The sequence below is a fragment of the Enhydra lutris genome, unplaced genomic scaffold (assembly GCF_002288905.1).
Source record: "Enhydra lutris kenyoni isolate GAN:26980312 unplaced genomic scaffold, ASM228890v2 scaffoldscaffold12, whole genome shotgun sequence".
NCBI lineage: Eukaryota > Metazoa > Chordata > Mammalia > Carnivora > Mustelidae > Enhydra > Enhydra lutris.
The window spans coordinates 16,819,995-16,847,641 of record NW_019154096.1 but is presented as its reverse complement, the minus strand read 5'-3'; the positions used below and the strand labels follow the sequence as shown (position 1 = coordinate 16,847,641).

Below are 27,647 nucleotides of genomic sequence, written 5' to 3'. Positions count from 1 at the left end.
CACACACACACACACACACACACACACACACACACACACACACACACACTTGCTTATAAACATATGAGTGTTGCTCAATCTGTGTGGAATAAGAAGATAAAATCAAATTAACACAACAGTGTGACATTATGTTCTACTTATGAGAATACCAAAGATTAAAAAACTGGCCAATGCTTGCTGTTGGTAACAATGTAGTGATAAGTATTCTCATTTCACTGTTCATGAAATATATTTGAAAGGTATTAAATTTGACCTAGAAATTTCCCTTTCTAGGAATTCATCCTATAGGTACAATCATACATGTTCATAAAAATGGCAAAGTAGCATTGTGCTGGTAAGTTACTGGAAGCAATACAAAGTTCATCAATAGGACTAGTTTAAAAACTTATGGAACTGATAAAATGAAATATTGTATGGTCATTAAAATGTATTGATGGGGAATTATCTCCAAAATATATTATTTGATGAAATGAGCCATGTAAAGAACAATACAAATTACGTTTTGTTTTTTTTTAAAGATCACTCTATGCAAGTATCCAATTATTTAAATGGATAAAAAATACTTCCTGAAGAATTTACTGGGGGGCGCCTGGGTGGCTCAGTCAGTTGAATGGCTGCGTTTGGCTCAGGTCATGATCCCAGGGTCCTGGGACCAAATTCAGCATTATTTAAAAAGATTTTTAAAATCTTAAAAAAAAAGAATTTACTGGAAGCCATGTTTGCCTCATAGGGAGAGAAATGGGGGTACCCAGCTTGGGTGAAATGTATTTTTCATTGTCTACACTTTGTTGTCTTTGTCTTTAACTGAGTGTGTATATTCCTTTATCAACTCAAAATTTATTTTTTAAAGAAGATTTTATTTATTTGACAGAGAGAGCAAGGGGAGCAGCAGGCAGAAGATGAGGAAGAAGCCCCTAAACGGGGAGCCTGATGTGGGACTCCATCTCAGGACCCTTGAGATCATGACCTGAGTCAAATGCAGACGCTGAACTGACTGAGCCACCCAGGCGCTCCTAAACGAGAAAGTTCTTGAAGGAACTCTCCCCTTCCTAGTAATGCTCTCCATTCTCAGATACTCTGAAGTCTAAGAAATTTGGAAAGGATCTAGCTATTATTTTAATTTATCCAACCTGAAACAATCAGTTGGCAAATGGATATTTTTCTTCTAAAATCATATTTTACTAAGCGTATTTAAGGGCTTGAGATGTTTTCAATCATTCTACTGCAATATAATAGTTAATTTTAAGAGCTCTGTGAGTTTGATTTGTATTTAAGATTTTTGCAATCTATATATAGGTTGGTCTTTAATAACCATTTATACATTGCTTCTTTTTATATAGGTCATGTATTCTCCTGGGAGAGTAACAAGATTAGAAATAACAAATACAGTACAGAATAAATTAAAGTGCTTCAAACTGCATTATATAATTTCAGAAAATTGGCTTCACACTGAAACGTTTAAATAAGAAAACCAAGTGATTTAAGGGGGAGAAAAAAACCCATAGTATATGCATTTTAATTACTATTGTTTAGCATGTTTTTTCCTTGGCAGTGTCGTATCTGTTCACAGGGCTCCAGTAATGCAGCAGCTCACTGGGTCAATATGGATAAAATTATTATTATTTTTCCTTATTTAAAAAAGTTGGCTTCATTCTCCCTGAAGATGAATAGCATTTATTAGTCAAAATGTCAAAGGAGTACCATAAAAGTAATTGTATTTTTATATATAATTCTCCAAACTCTTGTATACAAAATGTCCTTATTACCCTTAGTGCCATAAATTTGGAGGCTATTATGGGACAGGAGATAGCGAAATGGGGGCCAGTACTTTTCTAATTACTTCAGATAATAAAATGTGGGTCTTGGTTTTCCTCTCCCAACAAAATGAAGGAGTTCAGCTGCTCAGGAGGGTCTATTATTCTGGCTGGTTGTGTTTGTTTCTGTGAAGTTTAGCATCGCTCTCCTTGTACTGGGTCCTCAGGCCTTTTTCAATTTTTCTATTCGTGCATTAAAGGCCTCTTCCTGTATTTGCAGCTTTTCGTTTATCTCGGTCTGTGAAGACAATCATAAAAAAGTGGTTATGATGGAGCTATCTTTTGCTGCACATTGTCTTTGTGGTTTTGACATACTATAGTGCCTAAAGACAGACATTATCCCTCACACACCTTCCTGTTTTGCAGACAGAGCCGTGTTTCAGCCTGTAGTGATGTGATAAACTTTATCATATTTCTGTGCACATTCCCGACGTATAGCATGGCTGCTGTGAACAGGAAGTGGTATTTGGACAGCCATTTTTCACATAGCCTTGTGTTGGGAGATAGGATAATTTATCTGTATTTTCAGACAGACTTTACCAATAAGCACCGAATCAGAATAACTGCTCTGGGCTCAGTGAGTGCGGCGTCGTGGTTCCCCCACCCCTGTGCCATGATGTTTTTGTCTCCTGTGTGATACCTTCTAAATGAGATCTCAGAAAGCTTCTGTTGTGAAATCACAACACAAATAATCTCACAATTATAACAGCTCTCATAATTAAGAATATTCATCATACATTATAACTCTTGGAATTATGCCACTTTGTGGTACAGTTTGGGTAGAAAAACTACGTGATTGCTGACAGGTTTGAGTGTTTGCTGCAGCTGTGATAGCATTTAGCCTCTGGCAGTGATATTCTGTGGGCTGACATTACTACCTGCACAATTCCAGAAATCCTTCCACATTATCTGAACATTAGTAGTCCCGGAAATGTCTTCCCTTTTTCATGACAAATAATAAAATTATGTATCGAGAAGCCAGTGGTGACTGATGTGGCAAAACTGGTGTTTTGTTTAGGTGATTTAAGAAACGTTTATGACCATACTAGGAGTAGTTCATACACATAACTATTAATAAGCAATTTGAAGTTTAGAATGTTAACATCTATAACATAATTTGATGTCTCCGGGGTTACTGCATTTTGAGAAACTTCTGTTATTTCAATTTATACAGAATACATTTAAAAAATCAAATACTGTTTTGGGCTACATATAAATTTTCATTCTTCTTTATTTATTTATGAGTGTAACTGTAATGGATAGTTTTGAAGTGTACACCCTAGTTACCTTATCGGATAAGATTTTGTTTCACTTTCATGGTAAGAATCAACATTTCTGAAAAGATCATTGATGTTAACAATTCTGGATCCTTATGTGAGTATCTGTCTTTTTGATTCAAGTTTTTTTTTTCATTGTTATCATTTTTAAAAAAGATTTATTTACTTTTGAAAGAGAGAGAGAGAATTCATGCGTGAGGTGGGGGCAGAGGGAGAGGGAGAGACTCTCAAGCAGACTCCCTGCTGAGTGCAGTCCTGACAAGGGGCTCCATCTCAGCACCCTGAGATCATGACCTGACCTGAAATCAAGAGTCAGACCCCTAACTGACTGAGTCACCAAGGTGCCCCGATTCAAGTTTTATCAAGCCCTACCTGAGGCTCTGACCTCTGGTTTCTCATTTTTTTCCTTCTTCCTTTCTTGGTGTTTGGGTGAGGAGGCAAGGAAGAATGAACATGGGCCTCCAGATTACAAAGGAACTCTGTCATTTTTCAGAAATCACTAATCCCCTTGGTCATGGTTTTAGTAGAGGTGGAAAGAGCACTGGTTTAGGAGGTGGATTAATTTAGTTATGTAACCTTGGATAAGTCACTTAGCTACCTTGGGTATTAGTTCTTACCTGAAAAATTAAGTAGTTAAAAATTAAGTATGTTAACATTACATGCTAACTTTTAAATTTGTAATTCCAACTCCTGATTTTCTGATATATTCACCAATGTTATATTTCAGTAGTATGGCTTTGTGAAATATTTTTAAAATATGTTACTCCTGCTTCTTTCTGGTGTGCAACGTAATAGACGATATAGGAATTGAAATGGTTTGAAGAAATAATCTTGTCACAATTCCAAAGGATTGAGAAACACTACTCTAACTAAGCAGTTAATTAACTCTTCCCACTTTCAATTAATGTGTTCTATGTCCACTTATACTTTCATTTCTTTCAACTAAGGACACCAGCTTCTGTTTTACTGTGTCACCAGTGTTTGCACATTAACCCGGAGACCTCTCTGGTATTTCACTGAAACAAAAATCATTGACACAGGTGTGGGCTTGGGGGAGAAGGCTCGTGAGGATAAGGTCCGTGCCAAATAGCATTGTGTCCTGACAAGGGGAGGTACATCTCAGATCTCTAGACCATGGTGATCAGTACTTCAGTTCAGGTACAACCAGCAGAGCCTGGATGAAAAGCCTCCTGCTCTGGTCAAGAACGAGGTTGTCATTAGTCTACCACATCTCCATGTTATTCTTCAAATGCTGCTGAGCAGATGATTAGCTATCCCACAACCACCAGCATAGGGAAAGTTTCTGTTGCCTTTAAGGTAAGAATGGAAAACCTATGACCGGGGTGCCTGGGTGGCTCAGTGGGTTAAAGCCTCTGCCTTCAGCTTGGGTCATGATCCCAGGGTCCTGGTATCAAGCCCCACATCGGGCTCTCTGCTCATAGGGGGACTTGCTTCTTCCTCACTCTCTGCCTGCCTCTCTGCCTACTTGTGATCTCTGTCAAATAAATAAATAAAATCTTAAAAAAATAATAATAATAAAAGACCTAATTAAAAAAAAAAAAAGAAAGAAAAGAAAACCTATGACCTGGGCTCAGTATCCTCTCACTGACCACTACCTTGAGGTGTTCTCCCATTCAGTTTTTCTAACCTGGAAATTCAAGTTGACCTAAAAATACCTCAAGTCCCAAGATGGCAAACTTCCCTCAAGGTTTTTACATTATTTTGCCCTGTTGCTTGGACAGGGCCAACAGCCAACATTTAATGCAAGAACTTAGTGTTGGTATTCATATTTCTCTGAAACGCAATTCTTTAAATATATTAAAGTTTGTTCCATTGGGTATAATTTTTATTATACAACTCAGGGCCAAAATAATTTCATTTTGAATGTATCTTTAAAATTATAATACCTAAACTTTATAAGCTTAAAATGTTTGCTCTATTCAGTATAATTTTAATTAACATCTCAGCGCCAAGATAACTTCATTCTTAATAAATCTCTAGAACTATAAAGTGCGTCAATGGGAAAGTAAGTGGATTAACATAAAAAATTTAAAGATTCACACTACATTCTCTGAAATTTCTGAATTATATAAAGTGAAAAATGCCTGAAACCACACTGGAGAAGGAGCTCTAAAAAAACTGGATTCAAAACATGAATTCTCTACTGCCTTTTCTTCCAAAAATTATAATAACAGCATGGCTCTTAAATAAAGGAGAAAAAAAAAACTATTGGAAAATTGAAAACATCTTGCAAATATTAATTCATTAAATGTTCCTACAGCCAGTCAGCATGTTCCTACCCTGACCACTGACATGTGGCTACCTTTGAACAGGAATGTTGCAGTTTTAAGAGCGAGGAACATTGGAAGTCAGGGTTTAGAAGGGGAAAATAACCTACCTATCTAAAACAGGGGAAAATTTTTAGGTAGGCAGAGAGTAATTAAACTTGGGACTTGACCAAGACACAAGGGTAAACACTGAAATCGTGCCACTCCACTGGAGTATTAAAGTCCAAAGTAGTCTGGTTGTGATATTAGAGGTTGTGTGGTTTTTGTGGATAACACTGGGATTAGAACTAGAATCCAGGTCACAGCTCCCATTTGGGGCCTTTCAACAGTTTCTGACCCTGGAAATGCTGAATAAATGATTTAGTCTTTCCATGTCTATGATTTTCCAATTTACTTATCAGGGACTGCCTGACTCATTCTCATGTAGTTTACCAGGACTGTTGAGAGAAAAGACATAAATGGGTTTGCTATATCTTGAGACATTGTATAAATCCACATCATCAAGCCATTTTATTGGAAAATCGGCAGTAATTTGGCCCAGATTAATGTCCATGAATCCACTTAAAATGGAAAGGATCGTGGCACCTAAAAGATCTGCTCCCATCACCTCTGGTCTAAGTCCTTTCTATGCCTAATTGCGTTTAGATGAACCAGCTAATGAACTTCCAGGGCCAGCAAGGTTGGCTTCAGGCCAAAGAGACAATAACACATGCATACAGTAATCATATTCTTTCTGTTATAGAGTAGTGGAATAAGTGTTGCAAACTCTAACAGCTAAAAAAAAATTCAATGAACAGTTAAAAATATACTGCTCCCTACATGGAACATGGCCTTGGTAAAGATGTTTTCAATTTTGGGGGCCTGCAAACAATTCTATTACTGTCTAGTAGTTCCTCAGCAATAATTTCAGAGCTGCAGGATGGCAAAGGAGCCCAGGGCCATGATTATACATAAACTATATTTAGATGAAATGTTATCAAATCTAAAAAGGAGATATGTTCTGAACTCAGTTTAATTCAACTGCACTCTGCCCTTCCACACAGTAACCAGTTATTACATTCATGGGATTGTTAACAATAAAGCTTTGTGTAAAACGTGTTCTACCACTATTTCTGGTAAACACTAAACACCCCTTATTAAGCTGAAGACTTTGGCTGATTCTGTTCGTATCAAATCATTAAATGTTCATGTAAATAGTGCATTAACGTTTGATGATTAGACAAGTAACAAGGTATGCTTATGCCAAGCCAATCTTTTGCTCTCTCTAAATTAGTTGTTAATATGATGTGCTTTTCATATATCATCTCATGTTTCAGATAAAAATTAAATCCCTCCCTGAGATGCATTAATATTTTAACCATGTAGTATGTTGTTCTATTGATTCATGGTCATTTCTACAAGAAATCATAAATCTTCTTAAAATATGCAATTCACTTACTTAACCATTTTGCCTGAAAAATGATGTTAAGTCTTTGTGTTCAGTTAAAGATGGGTTTTTGTTTTGTTTGGACAGGAAAAAAAGATTAAACATAAAGCTAAACTGATTGATCCGTGAACTACCGGGATAGCTGTCCCATCCCCATTTCCATGCAGCCTTTGGTGAACATGGCTTAGCTACTAATGGTACTTAAAAATGAACAAACTACCTGACAGGGAGTTCAAGGATTTTAAGGCCTCTCTTTACAAATTTGGTGAGAAGACTTACCTAAGAATCATGGTTGAAATTCCATGTTTGTACTCGGTTTACTCTTGCATGAGCCATGTTTACAGTATGACAGGCATGGAGTCTTTACTGTGTTACTTTTTGGGTTCTGATGATGGGGGATTTTGGAAACTGGCAACACACCCCACCACTACGTGCTGTTGGTGAATCTGTTTTGTGATCTTATTGAGTCTCCGATGACTCAACTGTGAATTACGTGGAGATGTGAAATTGAAGTCCTCCATGGTAGGTATCACTCTTGCTCGCAGAGTGTGGGTAGTGTTTATAGACATTAAAGCTCAGGCTGGTTAATTAACCAGTAATAATAAAGTAAGTGAGCACACTATCAAGGGTGAGTACCTGAATGCCAATTACAATATCATCTGTGACTTGATCCAACACTGCTTTTATATCCTTGATGGTGAAACCCACTAAAGGATCCTCGGCGGAAGTGTTGGCTTCTGACTGGGATTCCTCAGGGCCTTGTTCTTGATCCAATCCCTGGAATATTAAAAGGAAAGCACACTTAAGTGACTTCTGGAACATTCGTGATTTATATGTGCCCTCAGACCTCTCCTGGGTGCTTTTCTACAAGGAACGATGTCAATCTGGAAGAAGGTTTTGATTGGATGTTATCCCGCATTTCTGTTATTCATGGGCATCAGGACAGATCAAGTCATGGTGCCGCTAATCAGTGCTTACTTTGAGGAAAGTGAAAGTAGAGAGATTAAAATTGCTGAGCCATCCTCAGCTGGCCCACCAGCTAGTCAACCCTAAAAGAAATGTTTATATCGAGCTGGGAAAAATCAGAGGGAAAGACAATGGAAGAGCATTTTTTTTTTCCTCCTGCCCATAGAGATTATAATGCTGAAACAAGGTGAATTAAGAGACAGAAGGAAACCTACCTTCATTTCTGTATCCAGTTTTGGGGGTGTCTCTATGAATGTTGAATAAATATCAAATGAAATTCCTTCTTCTAGAGGATCTGGGAAGAGACCACCTGAAGGCTTGACAACCTCTAACACTTGCTGGAGGGGAAGAAAAGAGCTATATTATGAAAAAGCCTTTGGTGACTAACCACAATTTCGGCCAATTCATTCATTTCTCTCTATATATTGTAATGAATATATAGTATATAATACATAGCACATATTATATAATATATGTATTATATATTACCTATATAATACATAGACATATTATATAACATACATCATATATCTATTATCAATTAAATTAATTAAAATTATATTATATATATATACATAATTATGTATAATTAATGTAATATAAAATTTTTACATAAGTATGCATATGTTTATACATAGTTCCAAGTCTATTATCTTTTAAGTGCTATCTCCTCTGAATTCTTGACACCACTGCCCTCTTAGTTCTCTGTTGCTTTTTGTTCTCTGTATCTGATAATTAGCATTTTATTCTTCCCAATGTCTTATTCTTTCTATACTATGTGGCTTAGGACTTCATTTTATACTGCCTTGATCTTTAATTGTTTTTTTTTTTTTTTTTGGATCTTTAATTGTTTTATGCATCAGTGTCCCCTTCCTGTTTCCTACAAGCTCTCTCTAGGTAGAGACCATGCTTTAGATCCTTTGTATACCTTCTCCAGTTCTGGCAGAGGTTGGGTGCTTGAAATATTTACCAACAGCCTAATGGTGATCAAGGTTACTCAGCAGAGTGTGGCCATTCTTGGGGGCAATGGCAAAGTGACCACCGAGAACTTGGTGATGAGGACAATAAAGACTCTGAAGGTTAATGCATAAAGTCAGTACACTATGAATCAGAGAGGAGATCTGCAAAACCAACCAAAAACACAGAGGGCAAGGCAAGACCTCACCAGGAGCACTTCAGAATTGTGTAGCAAGTGTGCAAAACTGAGGGAGGGCAATGGTTGGTCAAAACTGGAAATGAAGAAATAGGAGTCAAAGAAGTCAACTTAAGTGGTGTCCATCCCACCATGACTTGGAAGTGAGAAAGAGAGGAACGTACTGATGATGGCAAACATCTGAATCATTTAATTAGTTTTGTTAAAATTCTGATTCTAACAAGCAACATTTTGATCATAATTTGACTTCCTATCTCCATTGATCTATAAAGAAGTGCCTAGCTCAGTGCTTTGATCTTCATGTCCTATTAAATTCCTCACTGTACATCAGTACGTTGATGTTCTCATTTATACAGTGAGCTTGCTTTTGAGGCCTAGAGGTGAAGCTACCCACCATGTGCTGACAAAGTCAAACCATGAACATACATGTTTAAAGACAAAAGTCTGGGAATGCATAAAATCACCAGCTAATTACCATCCTCCAGGACCTGGAAAAACTGGAAATCATCATCCATTCATTTCTAACTTCTCCACAATATTTCTTTTTTTTAATTATTATTTTTGATTGATTATTTTTATTAACATGTAATGTATTATTTGCCCCAGGGGTACAGGTCTGTGGATCGTAAGGCTTACACACTTCACAGCACTCACCATATCACATACCTTCCCCACTGTCCATAATCCAACCTCTTCTCCACAATATTTCAAGTTAACTTGCATGTTAAACATGTGATCATGTATAACTTACAGGTTGTAATGTTTCATAATGATTGAAACATTATGAATATTAATAATTGAATATTTATAATATTTTTTATTTAGATAGGTTTGGGAATGTCCTGAAAACTTAAGCTAATGCTTGGTCATCCCAGTGTATTTCATATTGAATTCATATTATTAACTTTAGTTCGATTTTATAGGAAGTTGCTGCTTAGTAAATCTAAAGAAAGACTGAAGTGTTAGATAGAAGTTAATAGTCAAGGCAATTTGGAAACCAAGAGATCAAATAGTTGACTTAAGGTCAAATCATCACCTAGGGCCCAGGCTGGGAGTTAAACCCTGCTGTGCTGACTTCTCAGCCTGTGCAGTTTTCAGTATCCATGTCATCATGTTGCTGTACTTGGAAATTATTGATTATTATTAATCACTTAATCTCTATTCTGTTAGGTGACATCATTCCAGATTATTCTTCTTAAATTGACTAAACATTAATAGAAATATAAAAAATATGGAAGAACAATTCTTTTCTTTCATCATGTTCACAAGTCATCTTTTCCCCTAAATGAGACATGCAAACATTTTCTTCTTCCCACAAAATTATTTGTGTCTTTTTTTCATCATGCTTGTTTTTCATCCTCCCACACCTTATATTGCTCTTTATTTTACCAAGCTTGGAAAAGGAAACAGCTAAATATAATTTAGTGTTCTTTGCAACATTATCAGTAAAATAAATAAGCTTCACTTGGGAATCCAGAGACAAGGGTGGATGATGAAGCATTTAATGAGTGGTGCACACTCTCACAGAGGGTGAGGAATGGGAATTTGGGGGAAGTGGTGGCAAGTCAGACATTGGAAAGCAGAGAGCAAGGAACCCAATAGGGTTTGCTGCTTTTACTGTATGCCCAGAGAAAGAAAGCATGAGCAAAAAAAAAGAAAAAAATATTTCTTTTATTGAAGCAGAATTTTATTTTGCTGCTCTTGCCAAATCTGTCTTGCAGCTCTGCTTTTCTACACACAGGCTAGGACTTTCTGCGAATTTTTTCTGACCCTCTCATGGAAGTTCTCAGCAGATCACCTCTGCATCCTGGTGGTAACAGATTTTCCCCTCCCCCATCAAGCCTTTTCTTCCATCAGATCGTACACTTAAGTGCAAGAGACACATTTGTGGGCAAGTTTCGTCCCTCACACCTCTGTGGTCCACATTTCTTTACGAGGCTCATCTGAACTACTTGCCAACTACCCAGTTTTCCTGGTCTTTGGCATTGGGTGTGCGTGTGTGTGTGTGTGTGTGTGTATCGGGCACATACTTGGGAAGCTGGGCCACTTCCAGCCCTACATTTTTATTTTATTTATTTTTTTTGGTGGAGTGGAACTCCTGTTTATCTCAAGAACCTCTTTTGCTTGATTTTTATGAATATATCTCATAGCTCATACAGGTATTCATTTGATTTAATTCCTGCACAAAAACTTGTGGTGAGAATTTCTTCAGAGTGTTTTGCATACTATCAGTGAACCAAATCATAGCCACATTTTTCTCTTTCACAAAGAGTTACAGTTGGCTTTGTTACTAAGATACTACAAAGGAAAGAAATGCCCCAGTTTTAGATGGGGGTAAATAAGAAGACATACTGTCAAATATATAGTTTGAAATAAACCTAGTGCCAGAAGCATCATAGTGATTTTCCCCCCATTAAGAAGTCTTTTTAAAAAATAAGTTTAAGGAAAATTAGAATCAATAATTGTGGTGAGAGCAGAGAGCTAGCAAATATGTTTAAATGAAACCGTCTGATGCAATACTTTCTTAAAAAAATACAATTAGGCCTTTGTATTTTTTTTTTAACAAAACCTCATGTTTTACAACATCACTGGTTCTGTAATAAAATCTATTTAAAACAGAAAGACATGGTCAGCTTTATTAAGTTAGATTTTCTGAAAGAACGTTATAATTTCCTCAAGTCTATGAATAGTTGAGGCAAATTAAATAAAGCTAGTTTTATAACTATTTTTATACATTCCTGTAGCATTGTAATTGTATCATATTTTTTTCCTCAAAAGTCTAATATGTTACCTCTTAAACCTAGGAAAATAAAAACAGAAAAAGGATCAAGTATGTTTATTTAAAAAACGCTCCTATTTGGTATCCTGATTTAGCAAGCACCCTTTCTTCTTCTCTAAGAGAATAGCACCCATAATCTTCAGAGCAGGAAACAAAGGAAAAGATTTTAAGTGACTTGCCTGAGGCCTAATGCTGAGATTAAAAATCAGGAGTTTCTGATTATACACATACATCCATTTGGCCAAATGATTGGTTTTGCTTGACTTTCAAATACCCCCTAAATATTACTTTGAATGTAAAGCAATAAATGTGTTTCTCTTGCCATTTTTGAATGCTTGCACACAAATGGATATAATAAAAACAATCATGTTGTTCCATGTGAATGCCATTTATATTTTTTCTGATAATGAGCAGACCATTTGAACCAAGGTGAGTACATTAAAAGTTCTAATAAAGAAGAGAATAGATTTCTAAACAGAATAATGGACTGTTAAGTGAACATACAATAAATAACATCTACAGATGTGGTCGCTAGAAAATTAGTTTTGCATAACTTACCAATATACATTTCCCCCAGATGTTATCTGTTACATGAAAATTAACTTAAGTTAGCTATATTGTTCATTACGTGCACACTGCATTAGTGTTATTTAAGATGGTCTACAATCTGAGCTTTAGTTGAATTGTGCTATGGTATTTAAAGAATATCAAGTAAATGGCTTTTTGGCATAATTTAATACACGTAAGTACAAAATTTCATCACTGAAACATTATGTAGGTTTTTAAAAATCCAAGATCTTTACTTTACAAGCCAAATGAAATCACTAGAATACTTTTAAGATTTTACATATTCAATATGAAATGGACATCTATCATGGGAATAAGTGATAGGAATTTTGAGTCCTCCTGGAACTAAGTACAGGGTCAGTGTAGGCTTAAAGAATGCTTATAGGAATTAGAATCTGCTCCAGATTTTATTGTGTCTGAGAAGAATAAAAATTGTATCTGAAAATTGTGTTACTTCATGCTTTCTTTTTATATTTTATGTGTTTGTGTTATTGATAATACAAAGTCTGGCTTACTGTTTTTGTTATCCTGGTGTTTTTTTTTAATGTTTTTGTTTATTGTTACTTATTTTTTATTTTTCTTTGAAAAAAAGTGTGGGCGGATTTGTGGATAGTGGTTGTACCGATAAAATCTATGATCAAGGTGGCAATTACTAAATTATTAAATCCAATTATTAAAATATGCAAGATATTAAAAATGCCATTGAAATGACAACTCTCCACTGTTTTGAACAGCAGAAAGCAAGATAAATCTGTTAAACCTTTTTGGAGCGATAGAAATACGTACAAAATACTGGTATGCTTTAAAAAGACATTTGTTTCAAATTGTCAGATGATGACTTCATATGTAAATCAAAACTTACTACAAAATGTCAAAGTTTCAAAAAGCAAACTTTATTGCAAACATTTCCCAATACTAACTGAGGAAAAAAGGCACAAAAATTCCGGTAATGTTTTAACTATTTTCTCCCCTTGAAAAAAGGCATTACTCATTTGCAAGTCTAATGAAGAGGTACATGTGTGGTTCTGGAAATTTTTAACAAAAATTGTAACCCATTGCCCACAATATAAATAAAAAGTAACAACATATGAGTGCCACCTGCAAAATGCAATAAACTCTGGTAATGTCATACTGAGGCCATAAATTTAAAATCAAAAGAGAGAAAATTCAAAAGCTCAGATTATCAGAGAAACTTCAATTAATCCATTTCTAAAGTGTTTTCTTTTGTGTTCAGGCCATTACAAACTTCTTAATATACCCCATAAATGTAGAATATCAATTCTGCTACAAGAGTCCTCCTCCCCCTTTGCATTTTTGACTTGGAAATAAATTTGCAAATGCAGCACATTAATTTTCTTTCCTGTGCTTAATATGCAGTATTTACATTTTGAAAAGGTTCAAAATGTTGCCAGGCTTCTGCAGGGTATGAATAGACATTTAATAGCAACTTCTATTTTTATCCACAACACACTGGCAGTTTGAACATCTATAACTTAACAGAGCTTTGAGACCATCAGATCCACACGCTGATCACCTCAACAGTGACCAGTGACCCACGAAAAGTTAGGACAGGAAATGAAGACTCCCCATTCCAGATGAAGTGGCAAGGAGGAATTTAAGTTGGCAGGCCCACAGTAAACCAAATTGCAGCCCGGCTAGGACACTTGAGTTAACACCTTGTGCCCATTTTTATTTAGATCTCTTGTTATAACTGGGGCTTGAAATTTTTTTTAAAAAGTGAAATAACTAAAGAAACTGATTCCAGAGTATTTTAGACATCTCTAGTATTTCCAAGCATAGTTCTGCTTAAGGCCAACATTACAATTCGAAAAGAAATCTGAATACTCCTATCTTAATGACCTCAGACAACAAAATCCTCTCTAATGAATTTGGAAAAAAAAAAATACCTTCTTGTAGTGTAAATGCAATTTAAAGGAAAAGATGTTTTGATCTGGCTCTGGTGTAAACATTTCCTGAGGGATTGAACAGTTCTTCAGATACCCAGATATTTTCTAAAGATGGCAATAATCTGGAGGATAGACCACTGAATTATAGGCTTTAGACTTGGCTCTATTCCTAATTGTGTGATGCTAAGAAAATCCCTAGGCCTCAGTTTGTTTATCTGTAAGAGTAGGATAATGATAATTGCTACCTGGCTACTTCATTGAATTGTTTCAAGCACAAATTAGATAATGTGGATGAAAATTCTGGGAGTTCTTCAAAGGGAAAGTATTATTAAACCCAAAGGTGTAGTATTATTATTATTTATAATTACTGTTATTATTGAAAGGATCATCTTTCTAATGCCAGCACTGAAGAAAGAGTCGAGTAGCCATATTGAGAATATCAGTCCATGATATTTCTGTATGAAATAATTAACATTGCCCCAAGAGTCCAGCTAATGGAGAAGAGTTTGTTAATAAGAACATGCTGTCACCCTGTTTCCATATAGTTACAGCCTTTAAATTACCAAATATGTATTCAATGCCACCTTATTTGAAGAGTTCCTCGGACCCAAATAACTTCTCTCTGGAGACCTAGATAGCATAACATAGTTAGTTGTTCTGTGACATGATCGAGACTAAGGCAAACCACCTATTTAAAAAAGGAGACGTTTACATCTAACTTTCAAAATTAGAAAAACTGCCTCTCCACCCTTCCCCATCCAATATATCACTCTTTTTGCCTTTTGTTTTTCAGCATCCAGTGTGGCCCGTGGTTGTCCAAACTGAGTTCACTTCCAAAAGATTTCCTTTAACAGATGTCATCAAAGGTGAGGACGTAGGGCCTATTGGACACATTTTTTAGCATGTCCTTTTTGTGAAAATTGGAACACCGGACCTCTTCAAACTGCTAAGTTCAACATTGTACCTTTGATTCTTAGATTGACCTTATTTTGCAACTTCCTTAGGGTGAGAGAGGGAATGTATGGTTGGTTGTATTATAAATAATTGGAAAATAACTATCAAAAAGTCACTCAGAGTGTATTTGTTTAGCTAACTAAGTTACACTCTGAAAGGGATATCCCTGAACTCAGTGTAGAGTATTTCAAACAGTTCTCATCATGGATAAATGTGTTTTAGCTTCATCCTGGCATTCTATTTAAAGCTTGATGGTTTTTAATATTTAAAATTGAGGAAATACTCGAAATTATCTCCTGTTTCAAGAATTAAGTATCAGTGTCTGTAAATTAGTCAGCATGATAAAGATAAGTTACGCAATTATATTTGCTGCTTTGAGAAGTTGGTTTTGAATTTTCAAATATAAATTTAAAAAATTGATTTTATATATGTTTCATTCTAATTATATCTTATGATAGGTTCTATGAAGATGAAATTAGTTCATGGGCTTTATATTTGAGAATACTCTTTTTGAACAAGTACCTGGAATTTGCAGAAAATCATCTGAGACAGTAAGTCATAATGATTAGAAGAGAAACTACAATAAATGAAGGAACCCTAAGTCTTTGGTTCTAGTTTTTCTCTTTTCATGGACTTCCTGTTATTCTCACAGCTTAAATTACCTAAGTAAGAGGAGGCTGAAACTATTTGGATAAAGCTATCCATGTAATTTACTTAACTTCAAAGCATACCAATTGACTTGCACTTCGGTCCTGAAGTCATCATCCGTTGGAAGTAAAAAAAAAAAAAAAAAAAAGTAAAACAAAAAAACCCTCCAAAACAAACAAAAAATTTCTTAAAACTATATTGAAATTAATTTCATTTAGAAATATAAAGCTTTTTTTTAAGGCTAAACTAGAATGTTTGTAGAGTGCTATGAAGTCTTTAGAAAAGTCAACATAATATTATTATTCCTGACCTCTTAGACCCAAGATGTCTATTTTAAGTAATCTGACATTAAAAATGTGCTGACAAATATAGATTAAAAAACAACACAGGAAGTTGTAAATCAGTTGGTAACCCTTAGCATCAAGGAAATAAGAGACCACGAAAATGTAGTCATTTACTTTAGTCAACCTCAACTTTAATTTTTAACTAAAGAAAATTCGCAGAAGGCATGATGTTTACATTTGGGATATTTTATTCATAGTTTGTGTGTTTCCTTTTTCTCCAGTGGGCTCATAAATTATTACAAGGAAACATGTCACAGTTATAAATATTTCCCCCTCAGCCTAACTCCCTCCACCATCCCTCCCCCAGCCCTCCTTTTAAAATCTCCACTAACTGGTTCTTTAAGTGCAGTAGTCATTCTTCTTTGATCAGCAGGGCAGGATTTTCTTGCTTGGGAGAAAACTGCTGTTGATTACTCTTGTGTGCCTGGCGTTCTGGAAACTGGGCTCTTTCAGGGAGCACCCAGGTCCCTCCTTCTATGCCGCGCAGCCCATTATTATATACATGGGGGTGTCATTATTTCTATAACTTAAAAAGAGTCTTGTCTTTCCTTCCCAGGAACAGCTCTAGGTCCTCTAAGTTTCCAAGGCTTTTCATGGAATCTGAATTCTTGGAAATTAATTACAAAACTGGATTTGTGGACAATGACACACAGCAATAGACTTCTGCAAAACAAAACAAAACAAAGAAAACCACTTCCACCTTTTACCTATAATCTGTTAAAAATAAACTGAAATCATGGCAACTCTGAAAAATTTAGGTGGTATCTGTATTTTAGATTTGAATGTTTTAGAAATCTGGTTCCCCTTCTTCCCCCTTAAATGTGTAGTCAGAGTCCTGAATTGACTCTGCCACTCAGTAGAGAGTATCTCTGGAACATGTTTTCTTTATTTGTAGAATCAGGGGGTTAAGCTAGGTCTTCTCTAGTTCAGTTACAGATGCTATATCCTACATTACTAAATTTCAAGTGGGCTTTTCTCTATTTTAAACAAGCCTCAAAGTCGCCAGCCTGTGCAGGTCCTCAGATTCAGTATTTTCTGTCATGATGTAGAAGGATATTTGGATGACACTCTCAGTACTTAATGGAGTCTTAGACAGGCTGCAGCTTGTCCATTTATTTCTACTTAATTATCTTCTGCAAACCAGTTCCTCCTTCATTTTCTTTCTCTCTCAAGGACATCACCAACTTCTTGGTTTCTGGACTCAAAATGTTGAGGTTGTCTTCAGTTGTTCCCTCTCTCTTGGCCCTAACATTAAATCAAGAGTTGGGGGGCACCTCTGTGCTGCGTGTCATACCTGCCCCCTTATTTTTCTTAACTGTGCCCACCTGTAGCCTCCAGAGCCAAGATCTTGCCTTTAGAGATCTTAACTCCAGCCGTACCGCATTACTACTTTCCCACTACGCACAGTGCCTACAACACAGTGGGTGCTCTATAAACATTTGCTATGGGAAAAGAGAAAGCCAGTCAGTCAGCCAGCAAGGGTGGATGGAGGTGATTTCCCAGCTGTGAGTCTTGCCTATGCTGCCCTCTTCGCTGGGAGGGCACTTCTTCCTCATCCTGGCCAATCAATATTACATCTGCCCTTCCAGGCTAGCTCATTCACCTCGGTGAAGTTTTCCTTGATCTCCCTTGTGCCAGAGCATTTTGCTTGTTCCCCTTGAAGACTATTTGTTCTATGTACTTTGAGTTACAGCTATGCAGGGCTGGTCTCCCACCACTTTGTGGAAACGACTTGAGGGCAAAGACCGTGTTATTCATCTTGGGACCCTAGCTCAGGTCTTTGTACAAAGGCAGCATTCATTAGGTATTAAATACTCCATTAGGGTAACGATTCATTTAAGAATTTTCAGGGCTGACAACTTGTTTGATCTGCTATGATTCAGTTTTAAAAGGTTAACATGAAAAATCGTACCACTTGAGAAGCAAATCTAATGGTTTATTGTTGCATCAGGGCAATACTTGTATTTCTCAGTTATGAATGAATCCTAGAGTATTCGCTTGATTACCATAATGCCAAACAACAAAACCACCTCTCACTGACTTGACTGCATTGCTTAAATTGACTAAGAATTGTTTTACACAGTATAGTTTAAAATTCTAGAGAATTCTTTAGGGATACCACTTTCTCCCTACACAGCTTCTAATGGAAGTAATATTAACATCAGAAAATGCCTAGATTTTTCTGAGTTGCCCAACTCCGGGGTCCATGATTCACATTGCTCTCCATTGGCCATCCCCTGTCATCCCCAGCCCTCAAAACAAATATGAATGGTACCCATTGGAGTTGTGGCAGTACTGGTCACCATCCAGGAAAATGAACACTGCTGATGAAGAAAAGAAACTCTCATTTATTGAGAATCTACTCTGAGCCTGGCATTGAGCTAGTTAGAAAGCACATTATAAATATTAGGTCCTTCAATTCATACTGCCTTGTGAAGAGAGGTTTTATAGACCTCATTATTTGGATGAAGAACCTAAAGCTCACAGAGTTTGGGTAACTCAGCCAAGATCACGCAACTAACTAGAGAATGGCAAATTCTGGCAGAACTTGAACTCAGATCTATTTAACTTCAAATCCATGCACCTAATCTTCGGCAGCAAGTGCAACCCCACTGTTTGTTTGTTTGCTTGTTTTTTTTGTGGACTCCCAAGAATGTTTCTCTCTGGTTTACAAGTGAAAAAATATAGGATCAGAAAAGTGAGATGATATATGCACACTAAGGATCTGACCATAAGTGGTCAGGGAATTTCAGAAAGAATTTATTCACCAATTCCTCACAGCCCTACTGTGCATAATTCAAAATTAACTCAACAAAAGTAAGACATGGAGGTTGTAATTTTTTTTTTTTAAGATGGAAAGATGTAAAAGGCATTTGGTTTAAAAACAAATTTGAGAACATGCTTAATTCATTTGTGTAAGCAGGAATGCATAGGAGCACCAGTTTGCTGTTGGTGACTAAAACTGCATGTTCCCGCTCAAATAGCATTTTGTCTCATTTGTTGTAATTGTAATTACTGTTTTCTTTGGAATCACAGTTTTGTTTTTTTTTTTTTCTAGGAACAGGCACATGCAGAAAAGCAACCAATAACCTAGACAGTTAAAAAACACATTGAGAAATGAGTATGGTTGTGTGAACAAATCTCTTGTGATTATTCTTCCACTGTGTGCTGTAATGTGCTTTAAATCCATTTCCATATTTTTAATTAACACTTAGTCCCAAAAAACTTTCTGGAGCCCATTTAAATCACAAATGGAGGAAAAAACAAATTTGCTTTATCAGAAAATTGACTATAGACTATTTTGGTGGTTTTTATTATTTTTACATTTTAATGATTAAAATTAAATATAGCCTGATTACTCACGACAGAAGACAGTGAAATAATTTTCATGGCTGATATAATTTTAAAGTCAAACCTGGGTGAATGAGATATTCATTCCATTGTGGACGAGTTTCATTGTCCACCCTGTGGCTCTAATTTCTGATCAGCCCCATCCTTTTCATGAAAGGAATCAGACAGCTGTACCAACTTACTCTTTTAGCAGAGACCCAGTGGTGCTTTGGCTTGATCTGAACAGCTGTCCTATAGGGACTATAGTGTTCTGTTTTACAGATTGTAGACACCTGTTTTCATAATTTGCATCATTCATTTATTTTGAGTGAAAAACAGAATGCACAAATTTTATTTTAAAATTCGTTGCACCAAAATATCACCAGCTATATTGAAACACAGTAAAAGGCATAACTGCAGCTCTCTGAGGAGGCTTATTCATACGTGGTCCTACAACAAAGGTCACTGTCCTCATCTAGAAAATGGGGATAATAGTGGTCACCCACCACATGGGTTTTGTAAAGATTAAATCAGTATGTGTAAAGCACTTACACAGTGTCAGGCATGTAGAGACAGCTTAAAAGCGTGCAGGTTTTTTTTAAATATACCATTCTCATGTCACTTATTTATGTCTACAATAGCGATAAGCAAAGATCTCCTGATGGTAGGGGCTTGGTCTGTTTTGTTCCCCCCTTCACTTCCTGGCAGGCAGCAGATAAATAATGGGAAAGTAATAAATATTTATTGAATAATTAAATGTAGGAAATCACTGTGGTCCATAGATCACTCTATCACCATGTCCCCCTGCTATAGAAGTCTACTGACATACAAGGTGCCAAATTTTATGATTTTTTTCTGTACCTCCTTCCTGCCACCAGCCCGTGCCCCCAACTTCAGCCATCTACTATGACCTATAACTCAGACCGCTCCTGATCTGAGTGTCTAGCCTGGCTCCTTGATGTATTATTCCCTCTATTAATGGTTCGATTGTTCCAAAAGGTGTCCATGTAAGATGGAGTTATACCAAATGTATAGATTGTGGTGGTAAGACTGGAATATTAGAGTGAGTGTAGCCTTTTCCCTGATGAAGAAATTATTCAGGTCAGGAGAAAAGCCTTGAAGGATCGTTCTGGTTTTCACACTTGTATGAACACAGCCCTGGCATGAAGAGTTGCTAATGAAGCCAGAGAATGTGGCCCGGCATGTTAATTTACTTGATGTAGGGAACTTCCTGGTATTTATAAATGAACTCCATACATTAGGCAACTGATATTTAGATAAGAAAATCAGAAAACAGCACATGCTGTAATATAGTGCTTCAACAGATTGTAGTATCAATCGATTCCAGCAAAGCTAACATCATTTAATTGTTCAAAAACAAGCAAAGACAATGAGCTACTGTTTCGAAATCTGCCTAGAAGTAAGAAACTAGGACTAAAACCATTCAGATAATAAAGGTAAATTGCAAAACTAAGCCATAGTATTAGCTGGGCTAATCTAATTATACAATCTACAACTGAGCCTTCACCGATTTTGGACTGGAGTATCACTGTAAACATCAGCCACCTGATTACTTCATTGCCCTCCGAGAAGACGAAGATTTACTTTGAGGGATCTGGTGTTCAAGGCATGTTTTGAAGAACAGATAGAAGATCAAAATGTTATGAAAAGGCAAATTCTATTTAGTGTCTAGTTGTTTTTGAAACATTTTGTTCTGTTCATCTCAGCAATGATGGTAAATACTAAGAAACACCTGGGAAGATAATATTTTACGGTCATTCTTTCTTCTAAAAAAAAATAGTGTTTTCCTTACAGTTTATTTTGCTATAATTGGTTTGCTTACTTGGTTATTGGCAAATAATTTTATTTTTGGTTGTAGACACAGAAGTACAGCCTTATAACTGATTTATTCTTTTATTAGATCGATTTTCCTGCTGGTAGATCATAGGCATTTTATTATTTTAGCAAGAATTTTTTAAAGCGTTTGCTGCTACATCTCTGAACTTCCCCATCTCACTAGCATCTGTCAGATTTAATCACCTACAGAACTACCTTATAAAGATTACCTTATCAGAAAAAGTGTCAACTTGTGAGCTTCGGTGTGAGAATTGCAAAATAGAGCCGAGCTACACTAACAACTGCGGTGCTAATTTATTGTAAATTATGTTTTTTTGTTTGCAGAGATAAGACACGAGAAGTGTTTCTATTTAAATTCATTTCCTATTATTTCAACATAAATACCAAATAGCTCGACAAAAATGTGAGAAGGTAGAATATTCCTTAAATAGGTTCTAGTGATAGTGAAATTTATTTTCTAAGCTATTGGTACCAGTCGTGTCACATTGTTCTAGGTGCAGAATCAGATAGCACAATTAACATAAAACATGGATGTTTAGAATATTAGATGGAAATTGCTGATTGTCATGTGAAGAGTGATGATTTATAGGATACGAACTGGAAATAATTGCAGAGCAAGCTGGTCTACAACAAAGCTTTAATTCACTAGGCTGACACTGTAAACTCGTAATGTGTCGACCTGGCACCAGTCATGATGGATTATGGCTGTTCGAAACACATAAGCATATCCCTTTCATGAGCATTCTGGGAACCGTAGTTCAGATGACCCCAGTAAAAACAATTGCAATGGTTTGGCCAAGCTGGTTCTCTAAGAAATGTAAAAATCGTGATGAGTCATTATGTTATTAAAATTCAGAACTAGGTGGCAACGAATCACACGAAGTTATCACTTTCAAATCATCAAAGGGAATATAAATTGGGTCATATAAGGTACCATGAGTCTCACTGCATTTTTAACTAGAAGAACCTCTTATATAAACAAGGTTTTATTATTATATTTATTGATGTTATTATTAAAACTAGAGTGAAATTTAGTGCACATAAAAGTGAAGGGCTAATGTTGCTGGTTTAAGCCAGAAAGAGGATACGTCCGTATTCGTAGATTGCTTTATGTAGCACTGTCTTTACATTTTGGCCTATTCTTCTCTTTATGAGTCAATGCCAAACGTGGGAATTTGTATACTTCTTAAAAATGCATGAGTGGATGGGGCACGTGGTGAGAGGTCCTCAAATCAATTTGTTTTTTTAAGCTAAACTAGACTTTGAGTTAGAGAACTTGAGACCCAGCTGTAGGTCAACCCACCTGCTCCATTATCCTCTGTCCCCCTTTTTTAATACTTTGGATCTTTCAAAGAAAACAAAGTAGAAATACCACTTAACAGAAAAGTAAAAATCCATTTTGCTGGCTTTGCTGTGACTTTGCTAGTAAGCTATATGCTGTACCAGATCCCATATTTAAAAGAAGAGTTTTGTCTCTTGAGTAAGATTTAGATTTCAGTTCCATTCAGTTGAGATGAGTGCATTCCATCTGGGTAGGATTTCTGAGCTCACAGGGTTACAATCTGGAGGTGAAGTTAGAAGGAAGGGATACGAAATCAATTATAACGATGTGTGGAAATGGCTACAACTGGGCTAGAATAGGGGACTGCTGGTCAGTCATCCTTTACTTAGCTGATGACTGAATGATGTACCAGTTAGGGAATCAGCCAAATGAAGACACTAGCAAGAAAGGGAAGGGCATGGAGGAGTATGTGGGTGTTTCCACTGTCAGCTAGCTCCTCTTCATAATAATTATCCAAAGCCAGAGGAATAAGTGGCATTAAACCACTTGACTATAAAAACATTTTAAAATAAACTTGGCTCATGAAGAATTTGAGCATAATTGTTAATTGCTGATAAATATTACTTTGCTTATAAGGAAGAACAGAAGAAATACTATTGTGGGCTAATGGTTATTTTTACTTAAAATGTTTATAGTTGGAGGGATACAAATGGGCCTCTGGCCATAGATTATGGAAAATGCATTGATAGTTAAATATATTTTAAAAACCCAAATATTAATAACTACTGACATTTGTGTAGTCCTTTTCTCCCAAAGCTCTTGACAAACATTACTGACTATACACACACAGGAATAGCACTGAAATGCTGCTACTCTTTCAAAGGACAAGATGTTGATTCAAGAGAAACGTAACAAATGGATGATCTACTTAAATACAGGTCTGCAGAATATAGGGGTGCATTTGGAAATGAAAACTCATTCCACAGTACCTCCCTCCCAAAGCATTTGTCATTTTATTTCAACCTTATTGAATTAGTGGTTTTATTTAACTCCATTTTTTACTAAGACACAGGTGGTGTTTGTGTTTTTTTTTTTTTCTTAAATGGAGATTGAGCTGGTTTATGATTGCTGCATGGCAGTGAGTAAGGACCAGGGCCGAATGCATCTCCTTTCTGAGGGTGTCAGCTCTGGCTCTGTAGTGCCTCCTAGGGCTGATAGACCAGTGCAACATGAGAGTGCCACTGGAGGTCTAGCTTTGTTTGATAACAAACCAAGATTATCCTCACTTATCTGAAAGAAACCACCCGGCTCAAACAAGTTTCATTTATGAAATATTAGATCAAATGAATTGTTGCTGGGCTGCTTGGTGACACCGATGAAAAATATGCCATGTTTGTCATACTTACTTGAGCAAAGTGTAAATTACACGGCAATAATCACTTTAAAAAATGAGACAACATAGAATATTTAATGTATACTTTTAGGGCCCTTACTGTAAAATATTAATTATTTTATTGCATTCTCAAAGTATGACTGGCAGTGACAGAAATATAGTTTCTTTACATTTCCTGTAAAGATATTAACATAAATCCTGTATGTCTTCAAAAGTTCAGCTAAACTCCCAGCTCCTCCTTAAAGCTTCCATATTTTTTTTCCCCAGAAAACAAGTCAATCTATGTTTCCCAAACTCTCACATATACAATCATTTTTATCATACCTTTATTGAGGGTGTACTAATAAGCCAACTGCTGTCTAGGCCCTGAGAATTCAGACATGACCGACATACATTCCCCAACTTTCAAGGAGGTCACAACCCAGTGTATGGGTGGGGGGCTTGGTAGAAATAGCACAGTAATTGGCAGTGTGCAGTAATTATTATAAGTATACGTAGGGCGGCCTAGAAACTTAGAGGAAAGAGCCACTTCATTGTAGTGGAAGGGAAGAGGGGATCTCCCAGGGAGATGTAAAAGGGACATGGTACCTGAATTAAATCTCGAAGAAGAAATAGGGCTAGCAAGCAGACAGAGTTAGACAGAGAGGGCAAATCCCAGCCAGAAAGACAGACAGGGAAAGTGGCATTTACATAAACATAGAGAGTAAGAAGAGCGCTTTGACAAGAGATGCACTCAGTGTTGGTGAAGAGCTAGTGTCATAAGGGGCAGGTGTTGGTTAACTACATAACTTTTGGGCCAGTCATTTAATTTCCAGTATGCCTTAGATTTGCCACCTATCACATGGGGCAAGTAACCTGCTGATTGACATTAATCGGTAGAACCCATTTTCTTGGGGATTTTGTGGGAACATATATCAAAAATTCAAAGCACAGAGCAGTGGGAATAAAAATTATGATGTAAAAGTCTAACAACAAAATGAAATTTTATTTGAGGAGTGCTAATGTTTTAAATATTTAAATGTTTTAAATTGAAAATGTGATTTATAGCCTTTTAGAGTAAGTCATGTCTAAGAAGTAAGTGTGTGTCTTTTGCTAGAGCTACATTGAAACATTGGGAAAAAAATTAAAAAGAAACCAAAGGATTTATTTTCCATATGTCTAAATAACATCCAGCAATTTTTAAAACAAGTTCAGCAAAAGTTAGAACAATGCAGTTCCCCCATCCTTGGCTGAGAGGAAGCCTGCTTGATTAATGTAATTAAAGGGTTGCTTGTAACTCAAGACTCAATTAAAAAAATAAATTTGGCCTTATTACTTTACTTCCAACTGGTGGTTTTCCTAGTGTGATTTTTGAGCTAAAATCTGTGGCTGCTTTGTTCATGACACATGAATTGTTTTAGCACATCCTTTCCCCTGCTGTGCGTATGATTAAGAAAGCAGAGGTTAAATAGTGCAGTAAAGAATTGGGTAAATTCATTCTATTTTTGCTCACAGCGCCTTTAATTCCCCTCCCCCTTTTCAGGACTGAAAGAATACAGAAGCCTATTATCTTTTCCTGAAATAATTTAAGATATGTTCTTATGCTGAAAGTGTAACTTTTCTCTCTCAACATTTTCTAGTACACTGATTTTGTGATGCTGGTGCTATAGACATTATCTGTATTAGCAAGAAAACCAAATGCAAGTGCATCCTACCATTTATTCAGTGCTCATGGATGCTGGGCACTGTGATAAGCATTTTGCATATATTGTTTTACTCTTACTTGTGATAATCCTACCAGGTAAGGATAATTGTTCTCATTTCTAGACAAGAAACAAGAGGCTCTGAGAGGTTATGGTATTTTCCCCAGATGCCACAATTGGCAGGAGACTGAAGTAGAGTGCTAAATCTGGTCTACTTCATTCTAAACCTGGGTTCTCATCCATTTGCATTTTTTTGTAGGACAAGTTTGATTCAAAGACTTTAAAGCTAGTTCTGGTAGAGCATCTTGTATATGTTCGCTGTGATACATGTTAAATTCAACTGAATGGAAATTTTAAGCTCATAAGGGCAAAGAGCAGTGAGTTCTCTACTCTACTTAGAGTTTATAGTCTGGTGTGGGTGTGACTATAGTATGAAGTACAGTATGATAGGCAGCCTGAAAGGCAGTGTGGTGTGATGGGGAAAATCATGACAAACTCCTCCTGTCCAGAGGAACTCTGTTTTATCCCTTAACCTGTTCCTTCCCCAGTCTTCCAGGTAAAGGCGCAGATATGCATCCGGCTATTCAAATCAGAACCCTGGGGCCATCCCTGATTCCTCTCTCTCCCTCAGCCTTTGTAGCGAATTCTTCAGCAAGTCCTGTCAGATTTGCTCTGAAATCTGACATCTACTTCGATCTGCCTTCCCTGCCACCACCAACTTCTCCAAGCTCCCAGGACCACAGCCATCACCTTCTAGCTATGGAAAATTAGTGTCTCTTCTCCCCTACCCAGTAGGAACCATGTACAAGGGGCAGCCAAATATAGGTTTGGGGGAACGTGAAGCTGTTATGATACAAAATTACATACAAAAGTGAATATATAGAATGGTAATAGTAGTAACGAGAAACTACGTATATTAAAGAGCTGACAGAGGCACCTGGGTAGCTCAGTAGGTCAAGCGTCTGCCTTCCTCTCAGGTCATGATCCAGCAGTCCCGGAATAGAGCCTGGAGGTGGGCTCTCTGCTCAGCAGGGAGTCTGCTTCTCCCTCTCCCCTTCCCCCAGCTCACACTCCTTCTCTCTCTGGCTCACTCTCAATCTCCCTCAAATAAATAAAATGTAAAAAAACAAAACAAAACAAAACAAAAAACCTGACAAATTCTACAAATAGAATAGAAAAATAAAGAATATTAACTGCTTGACCTCACAACTGCAATATATTTAATTTTTTGGCTTTTATACTCTAATCTGCTATTCACATGATGATGATTTTGTAATATTATCTTCCATAAAAAGAATGTAAAGCTTAGTGGGTCTTTCTTTTAGCCTGTAAATGGAATTTCAGCCTTGCAACTCATTATCGGTAGTATCATGTAGTATCATGTACATTTGAGGACTGATGTCAGATTTCAGAAAACCTGTACCCAAGTTTCCTTTCGTATATGACTTGCAGAATTTAAGATGCTTTTCAGGTTCTCTTCTGCAGTGAACAATTTAAAATAATCTTTACTTGTTGAATGGATGGCACTCATTAATCAATTTATGTCGATGTCTTCGTTGTAGAGGAATATTATATGTTTGATGTTATCTTCATTGACGTTAGTATTTTTTGTAAAAATGAAAGAAATTGAAATCTTTTTACAATGTATTCCTATGATTCACTCCTCTTCACTAATTGGACTATCAAGCAATCTAGAAGCCTATTCATTGCTTCGATTTAAAATGTATTTCTTCTTTTTATTGGATTACTACTTTTGTTCTGATCTGAATTTGGGGGGCTTACAATTACTCATTGATGTCAGAATAATTTCTACTGATTTAATTGCTCATCTGTATTACCCTTGTTTCATATTCCACTATACTTTAAATTTTTCTCAGTTCTTTAATAAATCAATTTAAAGATGACAAAAGAAGGTACTCTGAATATAAGTCCAAATCACAAGCTATAATTTCTCACTTGTTGAACTAAAACATTCCAAAA

The 27,647-nt window shown here is 36.4% G+C and overlaps 1 protein-coding gene across 1 annotated transcript in view; it reads right to left on the bottom strand.

The window, feature by feature from the left end:
• Nucleotides 1–996: 996 nt before the first annotated feature.
• LOC111145379 (ciliary associated calcium binding coiled-coil 1) overlaps nt 997–27,647 on the bottom strand; it is a 123,502-nt gene continuing 96,851 nt past the window's right edge. The window contains exons 6-8 of the mRNA XM_022500247.1: nt 7,987–8,109; nt 7,442–7,582; nt 997–2,052 (exon numbers count right to left, since the gene is read on the bottom strand). Of these exons, the coding sequence (XP_022355955.1) occupies nt 1,978–2,052; nt 7,442–7,582; nt 7,987–8,109 (339 nt within the window). The 3' untranslated portion in view covers nt 997–1,977. The remainder of the gene's footprint in view (nt 2,053–7,441; nt 7,583–7,986; nt 8,110–27,647) is intronic.